At 42.0% G+C, this 26,529-nt stretch overlaps 1 gene segment (V, D, J or C); it reads right to left on the minus strand.

Moving 5' to 3' along the window:
* Positions 1-16,549: 16,549 nt before the first annotated feature.
* Positions 16,550-22,559, minus strand: LOC132870591 (immunoglobulin lambda constant 3-like). The segment is given in 4 exon segments: positions 16,550-16,869; positions 17,627-17,711; positions 21,715-21,784; positions 22,513-22,559. Coding segments are annotated over 4 exon segments (522 nt in total).
* Between the last annotated feature and the right edge of the window lie 3,970 nt (positions 22,560-26,529).

The following is a 26,529-nucleotide window of genomic DNA, read 5'->3' on the forward strand; positions in this document are numbered from 1 at the left end:
TGTTGAGTCCCCTTGGTGAACGTATGATGTAAAACGCTGTCATTCTGTGTTCAGTTTGTAAATTAATGTGAAATTCGGATTCCTTCGTAGTTGTTTGTTCCCAGACTCTTCTCCACTCTGTTCAATTGTAAATGAAGTTTTGTGTTGAAGTAAAGGGGTAAAGGGAATCCTAAAAGCTCTTTTGAACAATTCCATACTAAAATAAACTTAAGCTCAAACTAAAGAGGTTGATTTTATCTTGATGGTGCACAGGGCGCCCAAAATCAAGAACTTTCTTATAAGAGGGTGGAGTGGAGCTTAACTTTTATATGTAATGGAGAAGCCTAGCTGTATCTGTACAAATGTTTGAATTGTGCCAGTGTGGTTGGTATAAACCTGTATTACATCCACTTTGATAAGTCAGTAACAAAGAAAAATTACAGACTAAGTGAAGACAAAAAAAAGAAAAAGTGAAGAATACTACTTTGACTTGATTTTTCAAGGAAAAAAGTGGAGAATATTTTTCAGAACCCATGGGGAATGCTGCTAAAGCCACCAGTTATTCTCACCGATATGAAATAAAAATGAAATCAAATTAATTGGGGAAATGAAATGAATTTAAATGGGTACCCAACAGGTTATCAGTCAGAAGGTGCAGGCCTGTATCGACGCTTCTGGGCGTAGTCACCTGAAGCGCCTGCTTCATGCAATATCTCACTCGTGTCTCCCTTTCTTCTCCCTCGTGTTGTTCTCTCCCTCATGCACACCTTCGTGTTTCTTGCTGACCTCTCACCCCAACTGCTGACTCGATCCATGTTCAAGGTAGGTAAATTTAAACTAACTTATTTATTATTAAATCTAAAGGATGTTATCACATTATGAAAGACATGAAATTAAAATTTTAATAACAATACATCAATAAATAAATCTCATCTCATCTCATTATCTCTAGCCGCTTTATCCTTCTACAGGGTCGCAGGCAAGCTGGAGCCTATCCCAGCTGACTACGGGCGAAAGGCGGGGTACACCCTGGACAAGTCGCCAGGTCATCACAGGGCTGACACATAGACACAGACAACCATTCACACTCACACTAGGGTCAATTTAGAGTCACCAGTTAACCTAACCTGCATGTCTTTGGACTGTGGGGGAAACCGGAGCACCCGGAGGAAACCCACGCGGACACGGGGAGAACATGCAAACTCCGCACAGAAAGGCCCTCGCCGGCCACGGGGCTCGAACCCGGACCTTCTTGCTGTGAGGCGACAGCGCTAACCACTACACCACCGTGCCGCCCTCAATAAATAAATAAACTGATAAAATTTCCATTGGGCTAAAACTCTGTAATAATGTGAGAATTACAGTAAGATTGGGGGAATGTGGTAAAGGTGTTTCCATACTTAGAGGACACTTTGCATTGGCAGCACATGCTTCAGTGCTCTGGGAGTGTTTATAGCGCTGTGACTTTAACACTTCATGACTGAGAGCTGCTGCTACAGCAACTTCACCCACAGCTACCATGACTTTGATCCCCGTCTTCATCTGGACACTGATCCTCTGGACTCAAGGTCAGACACGGCTTCATATTTTATCTCTACAATAATGTGTTCATACAAATACAATTATTGTTTCTATTATAATATTTCAATTTCATATTGTGTTATTATATTATTTTTTTCAGAATGCAGAGGTCAAGCCACAGTAACTCAGACTCCTGCAGTGAAATCTGCTCTTCCAGGAGAAACAGTCACCATCAACTGTAGAACCAATCCCCAGGTGTACCAAGGTTGGGGTAATCAACCCTTACACTGGTATCAGCAGAAACCTGGAGAAGCTCCTAAACTCCTGATTAAACTTGCGAATCAGCGACAGTCAGGTTTTCCAGCTCGTTTCAGTGGCAGTGGATCTGGATCTGATTTCACTCTGACCATCAGTGGAGTCCAGACTGAAGATGCAGGAGATTATTACTGCCAGAGCCGGCATGATATCTCTGGTTACTGGTTCACACAGTGTTATAGAGTCGTACAAAAACCTCCCTCAGTCAGATTGTAGAGAGACTGCATTGCTGCAGCTGGGAGAGACTGCAGGTGCTGAGTTGGAGGATGTGATACGACACAATGACCCTCTGTGGAGGAGAGGAACCACACCACACTAACTCACAACTCACATTAGAAATCTCTCAATAATCATCACACCACACTGCACACAGTCCATCACATCCACTACTGTAAGATCAATAGTTTCCCAGTTCTCTCAGTCGTGGTGTTACACACTCATTAAAAGACACAGAGATGTCAAGGTTAAATCCAGTGATTAATGTCTGTAAAATTTCTTGCTGTTTGAGGAGCCATGTGTTTGATCAGTGTTCATGGTGTCCTGACATTGACTAACTCACAGGTTCCTAACCCTGGTTTACCCCTTGTCCACCCCAGGACCCCCTGTCCTGCACATTTCAGCACATTGCCTGCTCCCAACACACCTCATTCATCTCTTCAGCTAATTAACAGTGCTTGCTGTGTTGAGTGAGTGTGCTAGTGCAGGTAAAATAGTAAAATGTGCAGGACAGGGCACACTCCTGGACCAGAGACAGGAAACTGTGGACAAATTAATTAACTCTCGTTACAGACTGATCTTTAAATTGTAGCATGTCTTTTGGTGTGGGAAATTCACTCCAGAAGTAATACTTAAGACAGCACAGATGAAATTTCAGTCCTCTCTGACCCATGGTGCAAACAGGCAATGCAAGAAATAAAAATAGAATAACTGAAATAAACAATATAAATACTCTAGATAAGAAATAGACATACACTAAACACTCACAGGTATATATATATATATATATATATATATATATATATATATAAAAAATATATATATATATATAAAAATATATATATATATATATATATATATATATATATATATAAAATATATATATATATATATATATATAAAATATATATATATATATATATAAAATATATATATATATATATATATATATATATATATATATATATATATAAATATATAAATATATATAAAATATATATATATAAAATATAAAATATATATATATAAAATATATATATATATATATATATTTTTTTTTTTATATTTTATATATATATATATATATATATATAAAAATATAAAAAAATATATATATATATATATATATATATATATATAAAAAATAAAAAAATCTCCTTCTCACCCCCGGCGGGGGGGTGGTATCCATGTCATCCTCAAGCTCGGGTCCTCTACCAGAGGCCTGGGAGTTTGAGGGTTCTGCGCAGTATCTTCGATGTTCCTAGGACTGCGCTCTTCTGGACTGAGGCTTCAGATGTTGTTCCTGGGATTTGCTGGAGCCACTCTCCCAGTTTGGGGGTTACTGCCCCAAGTGCCCCCACTACCACGGGGACCACGCAACCCTTGACCTTCCACATCCGTTCCAGCTGCTCTTTCAACCCTTGATACTTCTCAAGTTTCTCATGTTCCTTCTTCCTGATGTTGGCGTCAGCTGGGATCGCCACATCTATCACCACCACCCTCTTCTGCTCTTTGTCCACCACCACTATGTCAACCACCGGTTGGTTAGCCAGGATCTGTTTGTCAGTCTGGAAGCTGAAGTCCCACAGAATCTTGGCCCTGTTGTTCTCAGCCACCTTCTGTGGTATGGCCCATTGGGACTTGGGTATTTCTATTCCATACTGGTTGCAGATGTTCCTGTATACTATCCCAGCCACTTGGTTGTGCCTCTCCATGTACGCTGATCCAGCTAGCATCTTACACCCTGCTACTATGTGCTGGACTGTTTCAGGGGCTTCTTTGCACAGTCTGCATCTTGGGTCTGATCTACTCTGGTAGATCCTGGCCTCTATGGCTCTTGTGCTTATGGCCTGTTCTTGTGCTGCCATGATTAGTGCCTCTGTGCTGTCTGTCAGTCCTGCATTATCCAGCCACTGGTAGGATTTCTTGATATCAGCCACTTCCTCTATCTGACGGTGGTACATGCCATGTAGGGGTTTGTCTCTCCAGGTTGTCTGTTCCTCCTCCTCCTCCTCTGCACTCTCTTCAGGGTTCTGCTGCCTGAGACATTCACTTAGCAGTTCATCCTTTGGGGCCATCTTTCTGATGTATTCTCGGATTTTCGATGTTTCATCCTGGACCGTGGTCTTGACGCTCACTAGCCCTCGGCCTCCCTCTTTCCGCTTAGTGTATAGTCTCAGGGTGCTGGACTTGGGGTGGAACCCTCCATGCATGGTGAGGAGCTTTCTAGTCTTGATATCTGTGGCTTCTATCTCCTCCTTTGGCCAGTTTATGATACCAGCGGGGTATCTGATGACTGGTAGTGCGTACATGTTGATGGCTCGGACCTTGTTTTTACCATTCAGCTGACTTTTCAGGACCTGCCTTACTCTCTGGAGGTATTTGGCTGTGGTTGACTTCCTTGTGGCCTCTTCATGGTTTCCATTAGCCTGTGGGATGCCAAGGTACTTGTAGCTGTCTTGGATATCACCTATGTTGCCCTCTGGTAGGTCAATCCCTTCAGTCCGGATCATCTTGCCTCTCTTTGAGACCATCCGGCCACACTTGTCCAATCCGAATGACATCCCTATGTCATCGCTGTAGATCCGGGTGGTGTGGATCAGCGAGTCTATTTCTCGCTCATTCCTGGCATACAGCTTGATGTCATCCATGTAGAGCAGGTGGCTGATTGTTGCCCCACTACGGAATCGGTACCCGTAGCCGCTCTTCGTGATGATCTGACTGAGGGGGTTCAGGCCTATGCAGAACAGCAGTGGTGATAGCGCATCTCCTTGGTATATGCCGCACTTGATGTTGACTTGGGCAATGGGTTTTGAGTTGGCCTCTAGGGTTGTCTTCCACATTTCCATTGAGTTCTGTATGAAGGTCCTTAGGTTCCTGTTGATCTTATACAGTTCCAGACATTCCAGTATCCATGTGTGTGGCATTGAGTCGTAGGCTTTCTTGTAGTCAATCCAGGCAGTGCACAGGTTGGTCTGTCTCTTCTTACAGTCTCGGGCGACTGTTCTATCGGCCAGTAGCTGGTGCTTGGCTCCTCTGGTGTTACTGCCAATTCCTTTCTGTGCCTCGCTCATGTATTGAGCCACATGCTTACTCATTTTTGCCGCAATGATGCCTGACAGGGCCTTCCATGTTGTGCAGAGACAGGTAATTGGCCGGTAGTTGGATGGGATGGGTCCCTTCTGGGGGTCCTTCATGATTAGGACTGTCCTGCCTTGGGTTAGCCATTCTGGGTGGGTTCCATCCCTCAGCAGCTGGTTCATCTGTGCTGCTAGGCGTTCATGGAGTGCAGTTAGCTTCTTCAGCCAGTACGTATGGATCATATCGGGGCCTGGTGCTGTCCAGCTCTTCATCTTTGACACTCTTTCTTGGACGTCTGCCATTGAGATGGTTACTGGTTCTTGTTCTGGGAGGTTGCTGTGGTCAGCTCTTAGGTCCACTAACCATTGGGCATCGGTGTTGTGTGATGCCTTTCTTTCCCATATGTCTTTCCAGTATTTTTCCACCTCAGCTCTTGGTGGGTCTGACCGGTTGTTGTTCCCCTGCCTTGGCTGGTTCAGTGGAGAACAGCTTGTTTATTCTCCTGGCCTCTCCTTCCTTGGTGTATCTCCTCAACCAGGTGGCCAGAGCTGTTAGTCGCTGTTTGGCAGTTTCGAGTGCCTCTGGTATGGAGAGTGAGTTGTACTTCCTGGGTGCCCCTTTATTCACCATGTTCCCTTTCTGTAGTTCAGCTAGCTGGCTAACTTCTCTCCGTGCTGCCTTTATCTTGGCCTCTAATCGTCTCTTCCATGGTGGATACTGTTTGTTATGTCCCGAGCCCACCTTGTGTCCAAGCATCTCCATGATTACTGTTGCTGTACTGTGTATCAGCTTGTTGGTCTCAGTGATGGTTCTTGTGGAGATTGTCTTCAGAGCAGCATTCACATCTACTAGTAGATCTTCTGAAGGTACTTGGCAACTCACCTTCGGTATTTGTCGGGGGCTCCAGGTTTCCAGTTGGGTCACGATCTTCCTTCTCAGGTCAGCAGCTCTTGTGTTGAGGCTGTTAGCTGTTGGGGCTTGGTACCCAATCTCTGGTTGTGGGGATGATGACATCTCCCCGCTGACCTGTCTTCCTGGCTCCCCCTTGCCGTAGCATCGTTGTTGTATTTCATTAATCTCTAGTTGTGATAGCAGATTTCGATTATGGATGTTGGAACACTGGGCTAATAGCTGTTTCTTTGTTAGCCTTGATTGTGGGTTTCGAAGTATCCAATGGTCCCACATTCTCTGCATGTATCCCCTCTCTCTGGGATTGCTTGTATAGTAGCATTCCAGCAAATCCGTATTTTCTGTCCTCGTCCATCGATGTCTTGTTCCAGTAGCCCATTTCTCATCAGTTTGCCCTGGTTCCCTAGCAACTGACGCAGACCTTGTTGACCCGGGCGACGTCTGAGCCAGTATGACTCTATCAGTTATGTTTTCACTCATTCCTGAGGTAGGCTGATATATCATGAGGGGTTTTGCCTAAGGACCCTTACTGGATGATGTTTTGCCCCGATCGGGATTCGAACCCCGATCTCCTGCGTCGTAGTCAGTGAGCATTACCACTGTACTATCCAGCTGATTATATATATATTATATATATATTATATATTATATATATATCCCAAAGTATTTGCTCACCCATCCAAATTATCTGAATCAGGTGTTCCAAATCACTTCCATGGCCAGAGGTGTATAAAATCAAGCACCTAGGCATGCAGACTGTTTTTACAGTTTGGAGCTGGCCCCTTCCTCTTCCAACATGACTGTGCACCAGTGCACAAAGCAAGGTCCATAAAGACATGGATGACAGAGTCTGGTGTGGATGAACTTGACTGGCCTGCACAGAGTCCTGACCTCAACCCAATAGAACACCTTTGGGATGAATTAGAGTGGAGACTGAGAGCCAGGCCTTCTCGTCCAACATCAGTGTGTGACCTCACAAATGCGCTTCTGGAAGAATGGTCAAAAATTCCCATAAACACACTCCTAAACCTTGTGGACAGCCTTCCCAGAAGAGTTGACGCTGTTCTAGCTGCAAAGAGTGGACCGACGTCATATTGAACCCTATGGATTAGGAATGGGATGTCACTTAAGCTCATATGTGAGTCAAGGCAGGTGAGCGAATACTTTTGGCAATATAGTGGAAATATATATATATATATTTGAGCAAAGGACATAAGATGAACAGTCAAGGGCACTTGAGATATAGCAGGTAAACAAGAAATAAGCAGTATAAACAATAAACTAATACAACCCCGATTCCAAAAAAGTTGGGACAAAGTACAAATTGTAAATAAAAATGGAATGCAATAATTTACAAATCTCAAAAACTGATATTGTATTCACAGTAGAACATAGACAACATGTCAAATGTCAAAAGTGAGACATTTTGAAATTTCATGCTAAATATTGGCTCATTTGAAATTTCATGACAGCAACACATCTCAAAAAAGTTGGGACAGGGGCAATAAGAGGCTGGAAAAGTTAAAGGTACAAAAAAGGAACAGCTGGAGGACCACATTGCAACTCATTAGGTCAATTGGCAATAGGTCATTAACATGACTGGGTATAAAAAGAGCATCTTGGAGTGGCAGCGGCTCTCAGAAGTAAAGCTGGGAAGAGGATCACCAATCCCCCTAATTCTGTGCCGATAAATAGTGGGGCAATATCAGAAAGGAGTTCGACAGTGTAAAATTGCAAAGAGTTTGAACATATCATCATCTACAGTGCATAATATCATCAAAAGATTCAGAGAATCTGGAAGAATCTCTGTGCGTAAGGGTCAAGGCCAGAAAACCATACTGGGTGCCCGTGATCTTCGGGCCCTTAGACGGCACTGCATCACATACAGGCATGCTTCTGTATTGGAAATCACAAAATGGGCTCAGGAATATTTCCAGAGAACATTATCTGTGAACACAATTCACTGTGCCATCCGCCGTTGCCAGCTAAAACTCTATAGTTCAAAGAAGAAGCCGTATCTAAACATGATCCAGAAGCGCAGACATCTTCTCTGGGCCAAGGCTCATTTAAAATGGACTGTGGCAAAGTGGAAAACTGTTCTGTGGTCAGACGAATCAAAATTTGAAGTTCTTTATGGAAATCAGGGACGCCATGTCATTCGGACTAAAGAGGAGAAGTACAACCCAAGTTGTCATCAGCGCTCAGTTCAGAAGCCTGCATCTCTGATGGTATGGGGTTGCATTAGTGCATGTGGCATGGGTACCTTACACATCTGGAAAGACAACATCAATGCTGAAAGGTATATCCAGGTTCCAGAGCAACACATGCTCCCATCCAGACGACGTCTCTTTTGGGGAAGACCTTGCATTTTCCAACATAACAATGCCAAACCACATACTGCATCAATTACAGCATCATGGCTGCGTAGAAGAAGGGTCCAGGTACTGAACTGGCCAGCCTGCAGTCCAGATCTTTCACCCATAGAAAACATTTGGTGCATCATAAAACGGAAAATACGACAAAAAAAACCCCTAAGACAGTTGAGCAACTAGAATCCTACATTAGACAAGAATGGGTGAACATTCCTATCCCTAAACTTGAGCAACTTGTCTCCTCAGTCCCCAGATGTTTACAGACTGTTGTAAAGAGAAAAGGGGATGTCTCACAGTGGTAAACATGGCCTTGTCCCAACTTTTTTGAGATGTGTTGATGCCATGAAATTTAAAATCACCTAATTTTTCTCTTTAAATGATACATTTTCTCAGTTTAAACATTTGATATGTCATCTATGTTCTATTCTGAATAAAATATGGAATTTTGAAACTTCCACATCATTGCATTCTGTTTTTATTTACAATTTGTACTTTGTCCCAACTTTTTTGGAATCGGGGTTGTAGTTGTTAAGGTGAGGTAGTGCGAAATAGTGCAAATGAGCGAGGTAAAGTGAAATGTGCAGACCCTGAGTTCAGTGTGCAAATGAATGTTGAGAGTGTGTGTGTGTGTGTGTGTGTGTTGGGGGGGGACTGTGAGGGTGACATGATGTCAGATGCTGAAGGGGGGGCAGGGGGGTGTGCGGGCAGAATCTGTGGCAGGGGGCAGAGGGGGGAGGAGGGGCAGAACAGGGAGGGAGTTGAGCCTCCTGACTGCCTGGTGAAAGAAACTGTCCTTGAGCCTGCTGGTTTTGGCCCGGAGACTCCGCAGTCTCCTCCCCGACAGCAGCAGGCTGAAGAGGCTGTGAGATGGGTGGGTGGGGTCACCTGCAATCCTGTTGGCTTTTCGGGTGAGGGGGGGAGTTATAGATATCCATAAGAGAAGGGAGAGAGACACCAATGATACTCTCAGGTGCTCTCATGATGCGCTGCAGAGTCTTGCAGCAGGACACGGTGCAGGCGCCGTACCACACAGTGATGCAGCTGGTCAGGATGATCACGATGGTGCCTCTGTAGAATGTGTGCATGATGGGGGCCGGGGCTCTTGCTCTCCTCAGTTTGTGGAGGAAGTACAGATACTGTTGGGCTTTTTTGGCCAGTGATGCGGTGTTGTTGCTCCAGGACAGGTCTTCGGAGATGTGCACACCCAGAAACTTAGAACCAACAACCTTTTGGTCCCAAATCTAAACATCGCTAAACATTTGCTAAGCGTTAGGCCACAGCTTGTCCCAGTTGGTGCTCTGGTGCAGTCAGAATAATTTGGAGCTAAACATGCTAAAGACGGTAGAGATAATAGTGAACATCAGGAGACACCCCTCTGCCATGCTCCCCCTCACAATTTCCAGCAGTACTGTGTCAACCGTTAAGACATTTCAGTTCCTGGGAACTACCATTGCACAAGACTTGAAGTGGGAATGCAACATCAACTCCATCCTTAAAAAAAGCCCAGCAGAGGATGTACTTTTAGCAGCAACTCAGAAAGTACGGTATGTCACAGGAGCTGCTGACACAGTTGTACACCGCTGTCACTGAATCCGTCCTGTGCACATCCATAACAGTCTGGTTCGGAGCAGCCTCAAAACAGGACAGGAACAGACTGCAGTGAACAGTAAGGTTAGCAGAAAGGATCATCGGTGCTCCCCCGCCCAGCCTCCAGGATTTGTACATTTCATGAACCAGGAAGTATGCTGAGAAATTCATGAAGGACACCTCACACCCTGGTCACAACCTGTTCCAGCTCCTCCTCTCCAGCAGGCGCTATAGAGCATTGAGAACCAGAACCACCACACATAAGAGCAGCTTTTTCCCTGTGCCATCAACCTCATAAATATATGACCTGAACCATCTTTGCCATTATATTAGTGTACAATTTTTACCTCCTGTAACATGCTCTTGTTTGCACTACTACATTGCACTCTGTGTACACTGACTGTGTGACGTGTGTAATTGTTGTATATTGTGTATTTTCTGTAATATATCCGGCAGATTGTCTGTACATTGTGTACCATTTATATTGTTGATAGCTTATACATTTATAATGTATACTGCATATTGTAGATATTACTGATATTTGGATCCATAATATATTGTAGATATTGTTTTACTTGTGGTTATATTTACAGAACACATCTGTCTGATTAAAGATTTCTTCATTGGTTAGTTTTCTTTGTCACTCTGGTGTTTAAACTCAGTAATGTTTCAGTAAAACTGTCTGACTCTGGAGCACAGTGTGCTGTACACGCTGCCAGTGGTGGTTCTAGGATTTTTCTGAAACAGGGGCCACTATGGGGCCATATGTAACCTTCAGGGGCCAACAGTGTCGCCACCATCTTTATCCAGCGATAACGCTGCTTGAATGAACATCAATTGGCGACAAGGCAATACGCACATTATCCAGCAGGTGGCGGTAAAACATCTTTGCTGACAGTGTGAAAAACATAGGAAATATGTACCAAGATTGCAGAGCCCAAGACTTGCCATGCCAAAAGGCTGAACATGACATCCAGTGTTCTATATCTATGGCTGGAGTGTCTATCAACTTGTACACTAGGTCACGTCCCTGAATACTTGGTTCCCTGCCACTGAGCATCTTCTGGACTATGCAACAGGACTCTGGTCTGTGGAATTGGAGTGTGAAATTACTGTGGACTCTGTGCCACAAGGCTTTCATGTGACTCATTCTTGCACCCATTTATTACCCATCATAGTCTTAGTCAATTTATTTACCCATCATAGCCTTATTGTAAATAGGCTACCAACCTGATTTGTACATTTTGTTTAGTGGATTGCAGACTGTTATACATCATACCTATATTGCTTATTTTTTAAAACTTACTCTTCTACAGTATACTGCTTCTTGGCATCTGTGGGCTCTTCCAAACGGCATCTCACTGTACTTGTATACTGACAATAAAGAACATCTACTTCTACGCTACTATCCAAGCACACAAATGAATAATTCAGTACCCTTTTTCAAACTTAAATAAAACATGATGAATCAGTAACGTTTGTAATAATTCTTTTTTATTCATTCTGTGTGCATAAAGGGCACATAAAACAATCAACAACATATAGGATAGGAGCACATAGGATAACAGAGGAGCAACAGCTTTTAACTGTAGGTGCAACAACATCTCATTCTCTCTCTCTCTCACACACACACACACACACACACTTCAGAGAAGAAGAATTCTCCGATTGCCATGCTTTGAGCTAAAACGCCTGACAAATTAATCCAAATCCTTTCATCATTTGAACCTGCACCATCCGATAGAGCTAATACAGAAATCTCATCTCATCTCATTATCTGTAGCCGCTTTATCCTGTTCTACAGGGTCGCAGGCAAGCTGGAGCCTATCCCAGCTGACTACGGGCGAAAGGCAGGGTACACCCTGGACAAGTCGCCAGGTCATCACAGGGCTGACACATAGACACAAACAACCATTCACACTCACATTCATACCTACGGTCAATTTAGAGTCACCAGTTAACCTAACCTGCATGTCTTTGGACTGTGGGGGAAACCGGAGCACCACGCGGACACAGGGAGAACATGCAAACTCCACACAGAAAGGCCATCGCCGGCCACGGGGCTCGAACCCGGACCTTCTTGCTGTGAGGCGACAGAGCTATCCACTACACCACCGTGCCGCCCTCTAATACAGAAATATGTCACAAAATAAATAACCCGTATTTCTATTCAAAATGCCATCTGACAACTACCAATTTAGTTATTTTAATAAATAAAATGCAAGTAAGTACATTACACCCATACAACATGGAATCATTACCTAGAGGGTTACTATTACAGCGAAAGTTGAACTACATACAAGTCTAGAACTAAAGTAGACCCTTAAACTGTGCATTTCTCCTCTATGCAATCTCAATTAATACCATTTCCAGAAACACCGGTACAATACATTGTATTATTTGTAGTCATCTGGTTTTGCCTACTACATCATGTTTTCTCTGACCTGGTGAAGAGAGGCTTGGGCTAGCAGACTGGTACCGCAGTTGTTGACCGTCCTGTGGCGCTGGTGCCTGTGTACTTGTGCTGCCCTCGTTTAAACCCTCACTTTCAGATTTTTCTTTTGATAAGAAACTGCTGAATTCCCTGCGTCTTTCTTTTCATGCTCTCTCTGTCTCTATATCTGCCAAACACGATAGTTAAGATTAACACAAAATCTTGAGCTTTGAATAAACAGGTCAAAGCTATTGTTATCTTACCAAACAAATTACAACTTAACATTGCTAACAAGCGCACTGCCACCAACAGTTTGGGGGTGGAACTGCACCAGTGATTATTGAATTCTCCGGTTGTTCTTCTCGCCAGTTGATTGACAGAACAGGGGCACTTCAGGGGCCAATCAAATTAGATGCAGGGCCACGGCCCCTGTGGCCCTGCACCTAGAACCGCCCCTGCACGCTGCAGGAGACTGGAGGAGAAATAACACCAAATGATGGATTAGTGATGAGATTCGTCTCTCCAGTCAGAAAAATCAATATACATGATCTATATAGATGGTAAAGAATCACTTTATAATGCTGCTCACCTCTAAATCTCCTGTGTAGTCAGTCTGAATGCTGATGGCATGAAAGTGAAAGACTCAACTTCCATCATTTCTTTACTACATTGATACATTTGTACTTTCCAAGAAATCTCTCATTTTGACCAGTGAAAGTTGAAACTTCTCTCTCTAATTCAATTATTTATGCATCTTTGATCTAAAATGATTTTCCAGAAAATCTCCATCTGAACCCACAAGCAAAATCCACACAATAACTCTGTAGCGCCCCCTAGCTCCCCGGCTATATGGCTGACGTGTGCTCCCCAAATTCTTATAATTCGCAAGAAATCTCTTTCTTGAGGTTGAATTAATGCTTTATGATAAATAACTTATTATCACTCATAGGCCTATTTAAGCAGCTAGAAATAAAACCGTCACTAAACCTTTTTCTCAATGCCCAATGTCACTCATCAAATAAATCAGATTATCTGAATGTGTTCTTAATACACAATTAAATTAACCCTTGAATGGACTTTAACTCTGAGAGTACTTTAAAGCCTTTTGCAAATATAAACTCAGTATTACCAGTGTATGAAATAATCCATGAAATATGCAAAATGCAACAGATAATTTAAACTATTAACTTAAAAATAGATTTACATATATACATTCAAATATAAAGGGTCATAAAATCAAATTAAAAGCTTTTGGATTCTTTCAAATCTCTTTCAATGTAAATTTAAAAACAAAACCTCAGTGTTTCAGTTCACGGCTATGCATTCAGCAACACACTTTCAATATCTACACACAAAATGTTAAATAAAAACCCCAAATCCTAAACCACGGTTCCCACTGGCGCTTATCACACTCATCATTAACAAACATAATCCATCAGTGATGAAGAGAAAATTATTAGCAGTCATCACAGTGAAGAATGTATTTGTTATCTTTATCATTACCATACCTGGCGACTTGTCCAGGGTGTACCCCGCCTTTCGCCCGTAGTCAGCTGGGATAGGCTCCAGCTCGCGTGCGACCCTGTAGAACAGGATAAAGCAGCTAGAGATAATGAGATGAGATGAGATGAGATCCTTACCATAAATCATCTTTTCTAGAAATCCCTCTGTTTGCTGAAATCTAACCACAGTGAAGAGACGGCGGGAAGCCAGAGTGTAAACAATGAACACTTGTCTGTGATCAATAAAAATCGACTACAAATACTGACCAAATGAGCACCAAGCTTTTGACCAATCATTGTGCGTCTTAATCGGCCTGGTGTCATGGTGTGATTATCACGGTTTGAACCAAACAATGGTGCAGTCTAAATTTTTCGGGCATCTTCTTCAAGCACTGAAGATGAATTCAGGGCCGAAAGAAACATGGTGGAGGCACACTCAGAGCCCCGACTGTCCCCGAGCACATTGGACAGTGCCAGTAATACAGGGGCCAGTAAAAAGCGCCAAAGTGAAAATGCTGTCAGCCGGCAAGTGACTGAAGGGAGCTACGTTTCAGGAGGCATGGCATGTTCAGTTCTCGTGGTGAGCGTATGATGTAAAACGCTGTCTTTCTGTGTTCGGTTTGTAAATCAGCAGTAAATTCGGATTCCTTCACTGTTGTTTGTTCCCAGACTCTTCTTGACTCTGTTCAACTGTAAATCAAGTTTTGTGTTGAAGTAAAGGGGTAAAGGGAGTCCTAAAACCTCTTTTAAACAATTCCATGTGAAAATAACCTTAAATGAACTCAAACTAAAGAGGTTTATTTTACCTTGATGGTGCACAGGGCGCCCAAAATCAAGGTCTTTCTTATTAGAAGCTGGAGTGGAGCCTAAAATTTATATGTAATGGAGAAGCCTGGCTGTATCTATACAAATGTTTGAATTGTACCAGTTTGGTTGGTATAAACCTGTATTCCGTCCACTTTTATAAGTCGGTAAGGAAGAAAAAAATACAGACGAAGTGAAGATAAAATAAGAAAACGTGAAGAATACTTCTTTGACTTGATTTTTCAAGGAAAAAAGGGAAGAAATTTTTTTCAGAACCCATGGGGAATGCTGCTAAAGTTGGCAGATATTTTCACTGAGATGAAATAAAAATGAAATCAATTTAAATGTGGAAATTAAATGTATTGAAATGGGGACCGAACCAGTTATAAGTCAGAAGCTGCAGGCCTGTATTGACGTTTGTGGGTGTAGTCGCCTGAAGCAATATGGCTGCTTCACACCAGTGGTATATAAAAAAACAATCTCACTCGTGGCACCGATGGATGTCGTCCTTACCGTCTCTGCATGATGCTGGCAGTGTTGGGGAATGGAGACTCTCTGAGGCTGTGCATAGCTCATTGAGTCTGTGCGTATATGGGTGGTCGAGTAGATGACTCATGCCAAGTCCTTAACAACTCCAGTAAGCTAGCTAATGATGATGATGATTATCTCATCTCATCTCATTATCTCTAGCCACTTTATCCTTCTACAGGGTCGCAGGCCAGCTGGAGCCTATCCCAGCTGACTACGGGCGAAAGGCGGGGTACACCCTGGACAAGTCGCCAGGTCATCACAGGGCTGACACATAGACAACCATTCACACTCACATTCACACCTACGGTCAATTTAGAGTCACCAGTTAACCTAACCTGCACGTCTTTGGACTGTGGGGGAAACCGGAGCACCCGGAGGAAACCCACACGGACAGAACATGCAAACTCCACACAGAAAGGCCCTCGCCGGCTACGGGGCTCGAACCCAGGACCTTCTTGCTGTGAGGTGACAGCGCTAACCACTACACCACCGTGCCGCCAATGATGATTATTATTAATATAATTATTATTATTATGACTATTATTGGTCTTTAGAATCTCATCTCATTATCTGTAGCTGCTTTATCCTGTTCTACAGGGTTGCAGGCAAGCTGGAGCCTATCCCAGCTGACTACGGGCGCAAGGCGGGGTACACCCTGGACAAGTCGCCAGGTCATCACAGGGCTGACACATAGACAACCATTCACACTCACATTCACACCTACGCTCAATTTAGAGTCACCAGTTAACCTAACCTGCATGTCTTTGGACTGTGGGGGAAACCGGAGCACCCGGAGGAAACCCACACGGACACGGGGAGAACATGCAAACTCCACACAGAAAGGCCCTCGCCGGCCACGGGGCTCGAACCCAGGACCTTCTTGCTGTGAGGCGACAGCGCTAACCACTACACCACCGTGCCGCACATGATGATTATTATTAATATAATTATTATTATTATGACTATTATTGGTCTTTAGAATAAATATGATATTATATAACAGATACTGAGACAGATGCTTTGGTGATTTGTTTATGATGTACATGAACAATAATGTGCACCAAAAGGGTTTCATGATTCAAAGGCTTTTATTAATAATTCAAAGCAGGACATTGCAGTGATACACACACATAACACATAAGTGATCATTAAGAAGAATAATTGAGTTAAACTGAGTCTGTCAGCTCACATGTTAATAACTCAAATAAAATGATGAAAGTGGGACATTTGAGCAGTAAAGGCCACATGTAACACACAGTGAAGCAGTAGAAGGTGAGCTGAGTAAAGTGTGTGTGAGCTCACAGCTCTGAGCACTGCTCTGTGTCCACTCTGCCCACCACAGTAGGTTGGTTGTCTTTGGAGGCCTCACAGGTCACCACCTTGTTCCTCCACTGCTCCGGGTGGAGGCTCAGCGTGCTGCTCCAGCTGTAGAGGCCGTCCGCGTGCAGAACGGCGGTGGTGCGGCTCTCCCCCGAGCTCCAGCTGCTCCCATCAACCTTCCAGCTCAGTGTCCAGTCCGAGGGGAAGCCCTTGTCAGCCACACACATGAGTGTGACCTTCTCCTGCTGCAGCTCCACACTGGAGGGAGGCAACACCGTCACACTGGGCTGAGTGACACCTACACACACACACACACACACACACACACACACACACACACACACACACACAGAGATGAGACAGGAATGGACAGCTGTCAGTCACTCAGGCTTCGTTTCAGCTCACTGTGTGTTTCACTTCCCTTTATATCTTACAGAGCAGAACTGAGTTCAGTGGAGCATCACAGACGATTCACACTCAGTTCAAACACTTTTACATCTTAGATCTATAATCATTTATATTACAGTTATCCCTGGACAGGAAAATTGAATTAGACCAAGTATTCAGTCATTAAAAATATGAAGCTCATTTTATAACATGAATAAGCCACATTTAAAATACAGAATATTTACCACTTAAGCAAATTCAGTTTTGGTTTCTACATTTAAATCTGTTTTTGGACTCACAGTCTCTAAGATATTAAATGTCGTTAAAATCATTCAACAAAAATGTCATCTGTAATTTGCACAATGATATATACTTTGCTTTTAGATTTAAATTACAATTAACTACCAGCAGTAGAATCAAATACAGTTAAGCTTTAAATTATAATAAACAACCGGCAATATAATCAAAGACATTTTTCAAACTTCTAAAATAAGGGAAATTTGAGAAACAGAAGGACGTGATACAAAAATCACATCTGATCTGGATTTGGAAGAAAGATAAATCTAAAATATATTCTTTACACATTAAAACATGAATCTGAACACACTCCATTTCAGTCATTAATCTGAACACACTCCATTTCAGTAATTAGTAAACAGGTTACTTACGGCCCACAGACAGTTTGGTTCCTCCACCAAAAGTGTACCACAGTGATACAAACAGGTTTAGCGGCCGTACAAAAACCCTGCTGCTCTAAACTCACTGCTCTCTCCATCCATTTAAACCTCTTATTACAAAACAGCTACAAAACACCAACTTCTGCTCACATCAGCTGATTAATACACTAACTCTCTGACTGTTTTACTACATTTTACTGTTTTTTTTCTTTTTATACACCAAGAGTGTCAATCTAAACTGAGGATGCAATTAGTGTGTGAGAAACACAAATAAATTACACAAAATAAAAGTTGAAATTTCACAAAATGTAGATCTGCGATTGCACAGGATTTACCCAGAATGCCTCATGGAGTAAAAATGCTGATGTACTCATGAGAAATTTACAATAAATGACTGAATGTGTGGAGCTAAAGTGAGAATAATTCCTCCACTGCTTCTGTAGACTGATCAAAAGTTATGATATGATATTTAAGTCCTACAATAATCTAAATATTAATTTACAGTCAAAATATTAGTGTGTATTTACTCACTGCCAACATTGATGCTGCTTCTTCCACCATAAATCCACTACAGTGAGAAACTCATTAACATTCAGTACAAACACCATCCAGTGAAAGTTGAAGCTTCTCTCTCTAATTCACTTATTTATGCATCTTAGACCTCAAAGTGTTTTACAGAAAATCTCCATCTGACCCCACAAGTAACATTCACACAATAACTCTGTAGTAGTGTGAGAATTACAGTAAGATTGGGGGAATGTGGTAAAGGTGTTTCCATTCTTAGAGGACACTTTGCATTGGCAGCACATGCTTCAGTGCTCTGGGAGTGTTTATAGCGCTGTGACTTTAACACTTCATGACTGAGAGCTGCTGCTACAGCAACTTCACCCACAGCTACCATGACTTTGATCCCCGTCTTCATCTGGACACTGATCCTCTGGACTCAAGGTCAGACACGGCTTTGCCTTTTATATTTACAACAAACTGGTTCAGACAATAAATTTTTTCAGGTTTGTCTCATCTCATTATCTCTAGCCGCTTTATCCTTCTACAGGGTCGCAGGCAAGCTGGAGCCTATCCCAGCTGACTACGGGCGAAAGGCGGGGTACACCCTGGACAAGTCGCCAGGTCATCACAGGGCTGACACATAGACACAGACAACCATTCACACTCACATTCACACCTACGCTCAATTTAGAGTCACCAGTTAACCTAACCTGCATGTCTTTGGACTGTGGGGGAAACCGGAGCACCCAGAGGAAACCCACGCGGACACGGGGAGAACATGCAAACTCCACACAGAAAGGCCCTCGCCGGCCCCGGGGCTCGAACCCAGGACCTTCTTGCTGTGAGGCGACAGCGCTAACCACTACACCACCATGCCGCCGTTTGTCTCATGATTATTATTTTTTTTTTCAGAATGCACAGGTCAAGCCACAGTAACTCAGACTCCTGCAGTGAAATCTGCTCTTCCAGGAGAAACAGTCACCATCAACTGTAGAACCAGTCAGGCAGTGTCCATGGGCTCATCTGGTTACCGGTTACACTGGTTTCAGCAGAAACCTGGAGAAGCTCCTAAACTCCTGATTACATTTGTGAATCAGCGACAGTCAGGTTTTCCAGCTCGTTTCAGTGGCAGTGGATCTGGATCTGATTTCACTCTGACCATCAGTGAAGTCCAGACTGAAGATGCAGCAGATTATTACTGTCTGAGTCATCATGACATCCCTGGTTACTTGTTCACACAGTGTTATAGAGTCGTACAAAAACCTCCTTCAGTCAGATTGTAGAGAGACTGCACTGCTGCAGCTGGGAGAGACTGCAGGTGCTGAGTTTGAGGATGTCATACGACACAATGACCCTCTGTAGAGGAGAGGAACCACACCACACTAACTCACAACTCACATTAGAAATCTCTCAATAATCATCACAGCACACTGCACACAGTCCATCACATCCACTACTGTAAGATCAATAGTTATGTATTTTTCGAGCTTATTTATCAGAACTGAAAAAATAGGTGTAAAAATGTCTCTCTTTTTTCAGCCTCTATCACTAATCCTGCCCCCATTACAGTTTCTCTTTCTGACCAGATATCAGTTACTGTTATTATTCTGCTCTATGTCTTAGTTTCTATCTCTGTTGTCTTTTTCTTCTCTCTTTCCGGCACTCCTTCAATATGACCTTCTCCACATGCTTTCCAACACACCACAGTTTAAACATTCTGGACCTGGTCTTCAGCCATTCTTCCTGAGCTCTAGGTATCAGCGTTACCCCACTCTACTTTTCAGATCATTACTTTGTATCTTGCATGCTTGTTCTCCCTACCCTACCCGCCAGTATCTATTTCTACCTCTCCCTCACTACCTGAATCCTCCACACTTTCTCCTCATCACCATCGATGGCAGTTCATCAGCTGAAACTAAACCTCAGCAAGCAGAGCATTTTTTAAGGATTTTCCACTAGGAGACCAACTGGTCTGGGCAATACAATCACAGGCCCCAGAGTCCATGTGGCTGCACCGCTGCGGCATATTCTGTGATGCAAATTGCCGCATTACGAATCCTCGTTTCAGCCAGCATAATATCAACATAGTTAATGCAGTGCCAAGTTACGGTACCATAACTTCATCATATGTATGGTAAAATACTAAAATTACACTACGAGTTTAAGTTATTGTTTTATCAACTATCATAATATTATGTATTTTAAGAAACAGTGAAAAATAAGAAATAAGAAAATCTTCAATTTTATTGTTCAATGTGAAACATAGTATCAAATAATTGTATGTTTAGTCTATAATTTGCAAAGTGGAACAGTCTTGACAACCCAACTTCAATATTTCTTAAACATTCCAATCCAAAGAAAACAGTCTTTTGAATTTGGACCAGCAATTCAAGCATCTCCCATAATCCCATTTCAGTTTTACCTTTCAGCATCAATCTAACATAACTTGGTTTAAAATTTGGTCTCCCAGTAACTATGTTAAAAATGCTCTGTCAGCAAGACTGAGCTGCTGCATCTCTCTGTTGCTGCATCCACATGTCAAGACTTTGTGATCTCCCTGAAGAATCCTTGGATCACAACATATGACAAGACAGGAAACCTTGAGGTAGTTCTGGACAACCAACAACCCTTCTCTCCTCATATTCCTAACCTGATTCCGTTATGCAGGTTTTTCATTTTGATCAGGAGAATCTGGGCAGTTCTGTCCAATGAGGTCATTCAGGTGCTTGTTCAGTACTTTATTATCTTGACATAAGTCTACTGCATTCTACACAAGTTGAATCCACTTGTATTTGTACTCAGGACTGAAGAACAGCTCAGACTGTGGTAGCTCTGACTGGTGTATGGTCGATCCTCAGAGTCTCCGTGGACCAGCCAGAGCTTTTAAACTACTTTGGTTTGCTGAGAGAGCTCACTTCTCTTAATATCTCAGTTAGTCCATGTGGGAAAACCTAATGGCTACTGAGCTGACAGGTATACAGCCTCCTGACTCATTCAACAATAGATGTTTTGGATGGAAACTGCAAATTACCTCCATGACTGTCAAGTTTCATCAAACTCAATTTATTGAACTAACAACCACTATCTATACAGGACAAAACTTTCAGCACAATGGAAAAGACATTGCTGTTGTTTTTTCTCTCTTCATGCTGTTCTCCCTCACTCTCTCCTCCACATGACCAGCTTCTTCCAATCCTGATGATACCCTTTACCTGGAAGAAAATATGTATAAAATCTCAATAAATGTACATGTAAACAGGTATTGCCCTGTCATCAACAACCACAAATAAATCATAAATATATTAACTTTTGCCATTATAGCACAAACTGAGAATATCAGATTGAACAGAAGTGAATATATTATGTTTCTTTCCCACTGGATTCCACTGAGATTCCTAGCTTTATACACACTGAATAATGGAGAAGAGAAATCTTTTTTTTTTTGTCACATATATATTACAGCACAGTGATAATTCTTTACTTCATGTATCCCAGCTTGTTAGGAACCTGGGGTCAGCCGTGATACAGCGCCCCTAAAGCAGAGAGGGTTAAGGGCCTTAATCAAGGGTCACTTGGCAGTGCTGAGGCTCGATCCCCTGACCTTCTGCTCTGTTACTCAGAGCCTTAACCACTGAACCTCTACTGCAACACAACAGAGAAACAAAACAGTTTCAAATCATATTTGCGACCTAGATACAAGAACAGTGATCCCTGAAAATACAGTATAGTAAAAAAAAATACATGCACTGAATTTAGGTAAAATTATTCACCTTTTAATTTTACACACTTGTGCACATTTATATATGGAGACATTGTAACGTTGATTAGCGACGGCCACATTCACTTCAGTAAGACACAGATTTCCCGTCCATTTTTTTTTTTTTGTTAATCCCTGAATTCTAATATGCTGTTTTATTGCTTTTATCCAAGGAGATATACATGAAAGTGTCTAAAGCATATCTTATGTTCCAGGAAGTTTGCATGATCAGGACCTTCAGGAGAAGAGACTGATCTCTCTCTCTCTCTCTCTCTCTCTCTCTCTCTGTCTGTGTGCAATTGGAAGAGATTTTAGGTCTTGAACCAGACTCAGTGACTGCCTCAATATGTCATTCCGCCCATCAATCTGTCAACATTTTGTGCCTTTCAGTGTCTTCACTCCTGTCATGGTTTATGACTATTTTTATGTTTTCTCAGAGATCAGATTATTCTTCAGTATATTTAAAATGTACTTGTTAGATTTTTCATGAGTTTAGGCAGATTCTTCCCAGTCAGAGAAATAAGAAGTAACAGTTCATTTGCATGAACAGCTCTGAGTCCCAGAATAGATCAACACTTTCAGCAGATGTTCATGGTTCTTCAGTTGAACTCACTCAAGCACAACACGCAGCGCTGCACTCGACCTGCTGTTAACCCTCATCCTACCATGCTATTTTACACCTTAATCTTACCATGTGAGGTCCGTTTGGACCCCAATACATTTCTTTAAAATTAAAGCTTATAAAGACAAAATCACCAGATAAGTTTTGTTCAGAACATCCTGTATTAATAACAGCAATACACTAAAGGGCCCAAGGCATAAAGAACACACTTAACCTTCATCCTACCCGCCAATTTTACATACACAAACTACCAGGCGGGGTCCGTATGGACCCCAGGAGGGAATACCTTGAAATCAATGCAGTAAGAACCAATTCAATGCAGCAAACAGACATAACTTTATTGAAGAACAAAATCCACTATGGCTGAATATCAATGATGTATTATAAATGCAATAACATTGCAATAATATTGCAATAACTAGCATACATGTAGCAAATTATAGCGCCACAAAAAAAATTGGCATTATATACATGATTTTTGCAGCTCATGCAGCTGTAAAACATTCTGGATTACAACTTAGGTCTTTTCTTACAGAATTTAAAACAAAAAAGTAATTGTAAAATAATTTAGGGCTTTTGTTTTGCAGCCTGTGCTTATTGCAGCAGTGGGGTCCACATGGACCCCAAGAAGGAATGCCTTGGTAGTTTCATTATGGAACATAAAAGAAATTAAAGAAGTTAACTTTCAGTGTGCTATTCAATTATAAAATGAAAGACAGATAAACTTTACTCTGGGGTCCGGTTGGACCCCAGTAACAAATTAATTATACCTTCACAATGCAAAAAGCTGATCTTCCGGTGCTTTAGTGTTTTAATTAAGACATAAATTCCGACAAATTCATAAAACGGTGAGGCAGTATGTCACATATTTTTAAAATGGCAAACAAACATATAGGTGCGGGGTCCAGATGGACCCCACTTGGTAGGATGAAGGTTAAAGGTGCTGATCCAAATCACTGTCAAAGACACTTCACGACTGAAAAAGGAGACATGCTTTCCACATTTAAGCTTTATTTCAGTACAGATACACCACTGACTCCACTCCAGTCTTCTAAATATGTTTTAAAGTGTACACTTCTATTCTAGTGGACTTTACAGCAGCTCTTTCAGAACGAGGTGATCTGAGTGGTATTGTGGTGGGAGACGGTACAGCCAAACACCTCGGACTCTTCCCAGCATTCTTTGAAGAGGGTCAGGGTGCTGAAGGGTCCTTCTGTTCTTCTGTGCTGGTCAGAACCCCCTCATTCACCTCGACACCATCCATGGTGCAGCTCAGCAGCGCCCCCAGTGGAGAATAGGCTGAGAGCAGGCAGAGCAGCGAGGCTGATCCCTCAGAGAGCTGCAGAGAGGAGGGAGGGAGCAGAGACATGGAGGAGTTCACCACCGGACCACCTGGAGAACACACACACACACAGTCATTGTGGTTATATTAACAGAACACAATTGTCAGATTAAATGTTTTTTTTTCATTGAGATTTCATTCTATCATCTGAAAAGATTTCATTTTTCATTGTTTTTTTCATTTTTTTCATTAGAAATCTCTCAATAATCATCACACCACACTGCACACAGTCCATCACATCCACTACTGTAATATCAGTGGTTATGTGTTTTTCTCGATTATTATTTGTCATAACTCAAATCATTTGGTGGACAATTTTCTCTCTTTTTTCAGCCTCTATCACTAATCCTGCCTCAGTACAGTTTCTCTTTCTGACCTGATGTCAGTTACTGTTATTATTATGCTCAGTGCCTTTCTTTTCTGTCTTTACTCTCTTTCCTGACCTCCTCCAACATGACCTTCTCCAACTGCCTTCTGACAAACAATAGTTTGAATGTTCTGGACCTGGTCTTCAGCCATTCTTCCTGAGCTCTCGTTATCATTGTTACCCCACTCTCCTTTTCAGATCATTACTTTGTATCCTGCATGTTTGTTCTCCCTGCCCTACCTCCCAGTTTCTATTTATACCTCTCCCTCTCTTCCTGAATCCTCCACACTTTCTCCTTTTCCTTCATGGCTTGCAGCATTTTGTTTCTGCACAGATCTCAACATGCCTGGCAGACATCTTGTCATAGATGGCAGTTCATCACCTGAAACTAAATCTCAGCAAGACTGAGCTGTGCAGAAAACCTTGAGGTACCAACAACCCTTCGTTTCTCATATTCCTCACCTAATCTGGTCATGCAGGTTTCTCATTTCGATCAGGAGAATCTGGACAATTCTGCCCAATGAGGTCATTCAGGAGCTTGTTCAGTACTTTATTATCATGATATTAGTCTACTGTATTCTACACAAGTTTAATCCACTTGTATTTGGACTCAGAACTGAAGAACAGCTCAGACCGTGGCAGAGAGCTCACTTCTCTTAATATCTCAGTTAGTCCATGTAGGAAAAGCTAATGGCTACCGAGCTGACAGGTATACAGCCTCCTGACTCATTCAACAATGGATGTTTTGGATGCAGGCGCGCAGCTTGTGAACAGGCAAGGCAGGCAACTGCTTGGGGCCCCCTGGCCCAGGGGTCCCCCGAGAGTCGGGGCCCGAGGGCTGTTTTATGTACCGAAATGTCTCAAAAATATATATATATTTGAAAAAAATTATGTTTGAAAAAACAATGACAGAGAGAATTGAAAAAGACAGCTTGCTCTCAACCGACCTCCCTGTTAAAAATAAAGGTTAAATCAAATAAACAACAATGGGCGATTTACAATGACATCATCTCAGTAGGAAACCTCCCGAACGGGGCCCCACGTCAATCCCACCTCACGTTAACCTGTGTGATGTTAATGGACTGCAATGGAAAAGAAGCTGAGGGAAAATGAAGAGGAGTTATCCATCTGGTAGTGAGAAGAGGAAGAAAAAAGAGAATGAAGAAAAAAGAAAGAAAGACAGTGGTAAGTGAAGCAGATAATGATATAAGCATAACATTAACAGTAAATGACTGCTGTTCAGGTCACTGTTGCCTAGAGAAGTTTCTCCTTCTTAAAACTCATCAAGACCTATCTCAGATCCACCATGTCACAGGAGAGACTTTCAGGGCTGGCTCTCATGTCTATAGAGCGCAGTGTACGAAGAGCTTTGGATCTGGAGGAAATAGTTTCTGCATTTGCTCTATCCAAGGCCCGTAAGCAGCATTTCTAGAGGCAGTACTTACAGTACAAGGTGCTGAAGAGAATTGCGTACTTGTATTTTGTACAAAGTTTATATGTTTTTTTTTCAAGTTATTTAAGCCATTTTATTATTCCATTGTTTATTGTTGCACTGTACATGATGCTTTCTACTGATGTGAAAACTTGTTAATTTCAGCACAATTTAGTCTGCACTGATGTGGGTTATTTACAGTGTAATGTATATTTTATACTAAGTTTATATAGGCTATTTTGAAGTTATTTATTTTATTTATATTTTTATTTTATATTTATGTGATGCCAAATTATTTACAATGTACTGTAACAACCTTGTTCTTATTTAGTTATTTTTTTTTTATTGTCCTTTACCATTGTATTTTCACATTTGGAATTTAAAAAAACTTTGGTTTCATACATTTTTCATTGGTGTCAGATTATTTATAACATATTGGTGATGAACACTGGTCAGAAGGGCCCCCTGGAAATTTTTGTTTGGGGGCACAACAGACTCTAGAATCGCCTCTGTTTGAATGGAAACTGCAAATAACCTCCATGTTTGTGAACTTTTGTCAAACTCAATTTATTGGACTAACAACCACTATCTGTACAGGATACAATGTTCAGCACAATGGAAAAGACATTGTTGTTTTTTTCTCTCTTCATGCTGTTCTCCCTCACTCTCTCCTCCACATGACCAGCTTCTTCCAGTCCTGATCATGACCTTGGCCTGGAAGAAAATATGTATAAAATCACAATAAATAAATGTGTAAACAGGTATTGCCCTGTCCTAAACAAGCACAAATAAATAATAAATAATAAATATATGAACATTTCCCATTATCACACAAACTGAGAATTTCAGAGTGAACAAAAGCGAATA

The sequence above is a fragment of the Neoarius graeffei genome, chromosome 2 (genome assembly GCF_027579695.1).
Source record: "Neoarius graeffei isolate fNeoGra1 chromosome 2, fNeoGra1.pri, whole genome shotgun sequence".
Taxonomy (NCBI): Eukaryota; Metazoa; Chordata; class Actinopteri; order Siluriformes; family Ariidae; genus Neoarius; species Neoarius graeffei.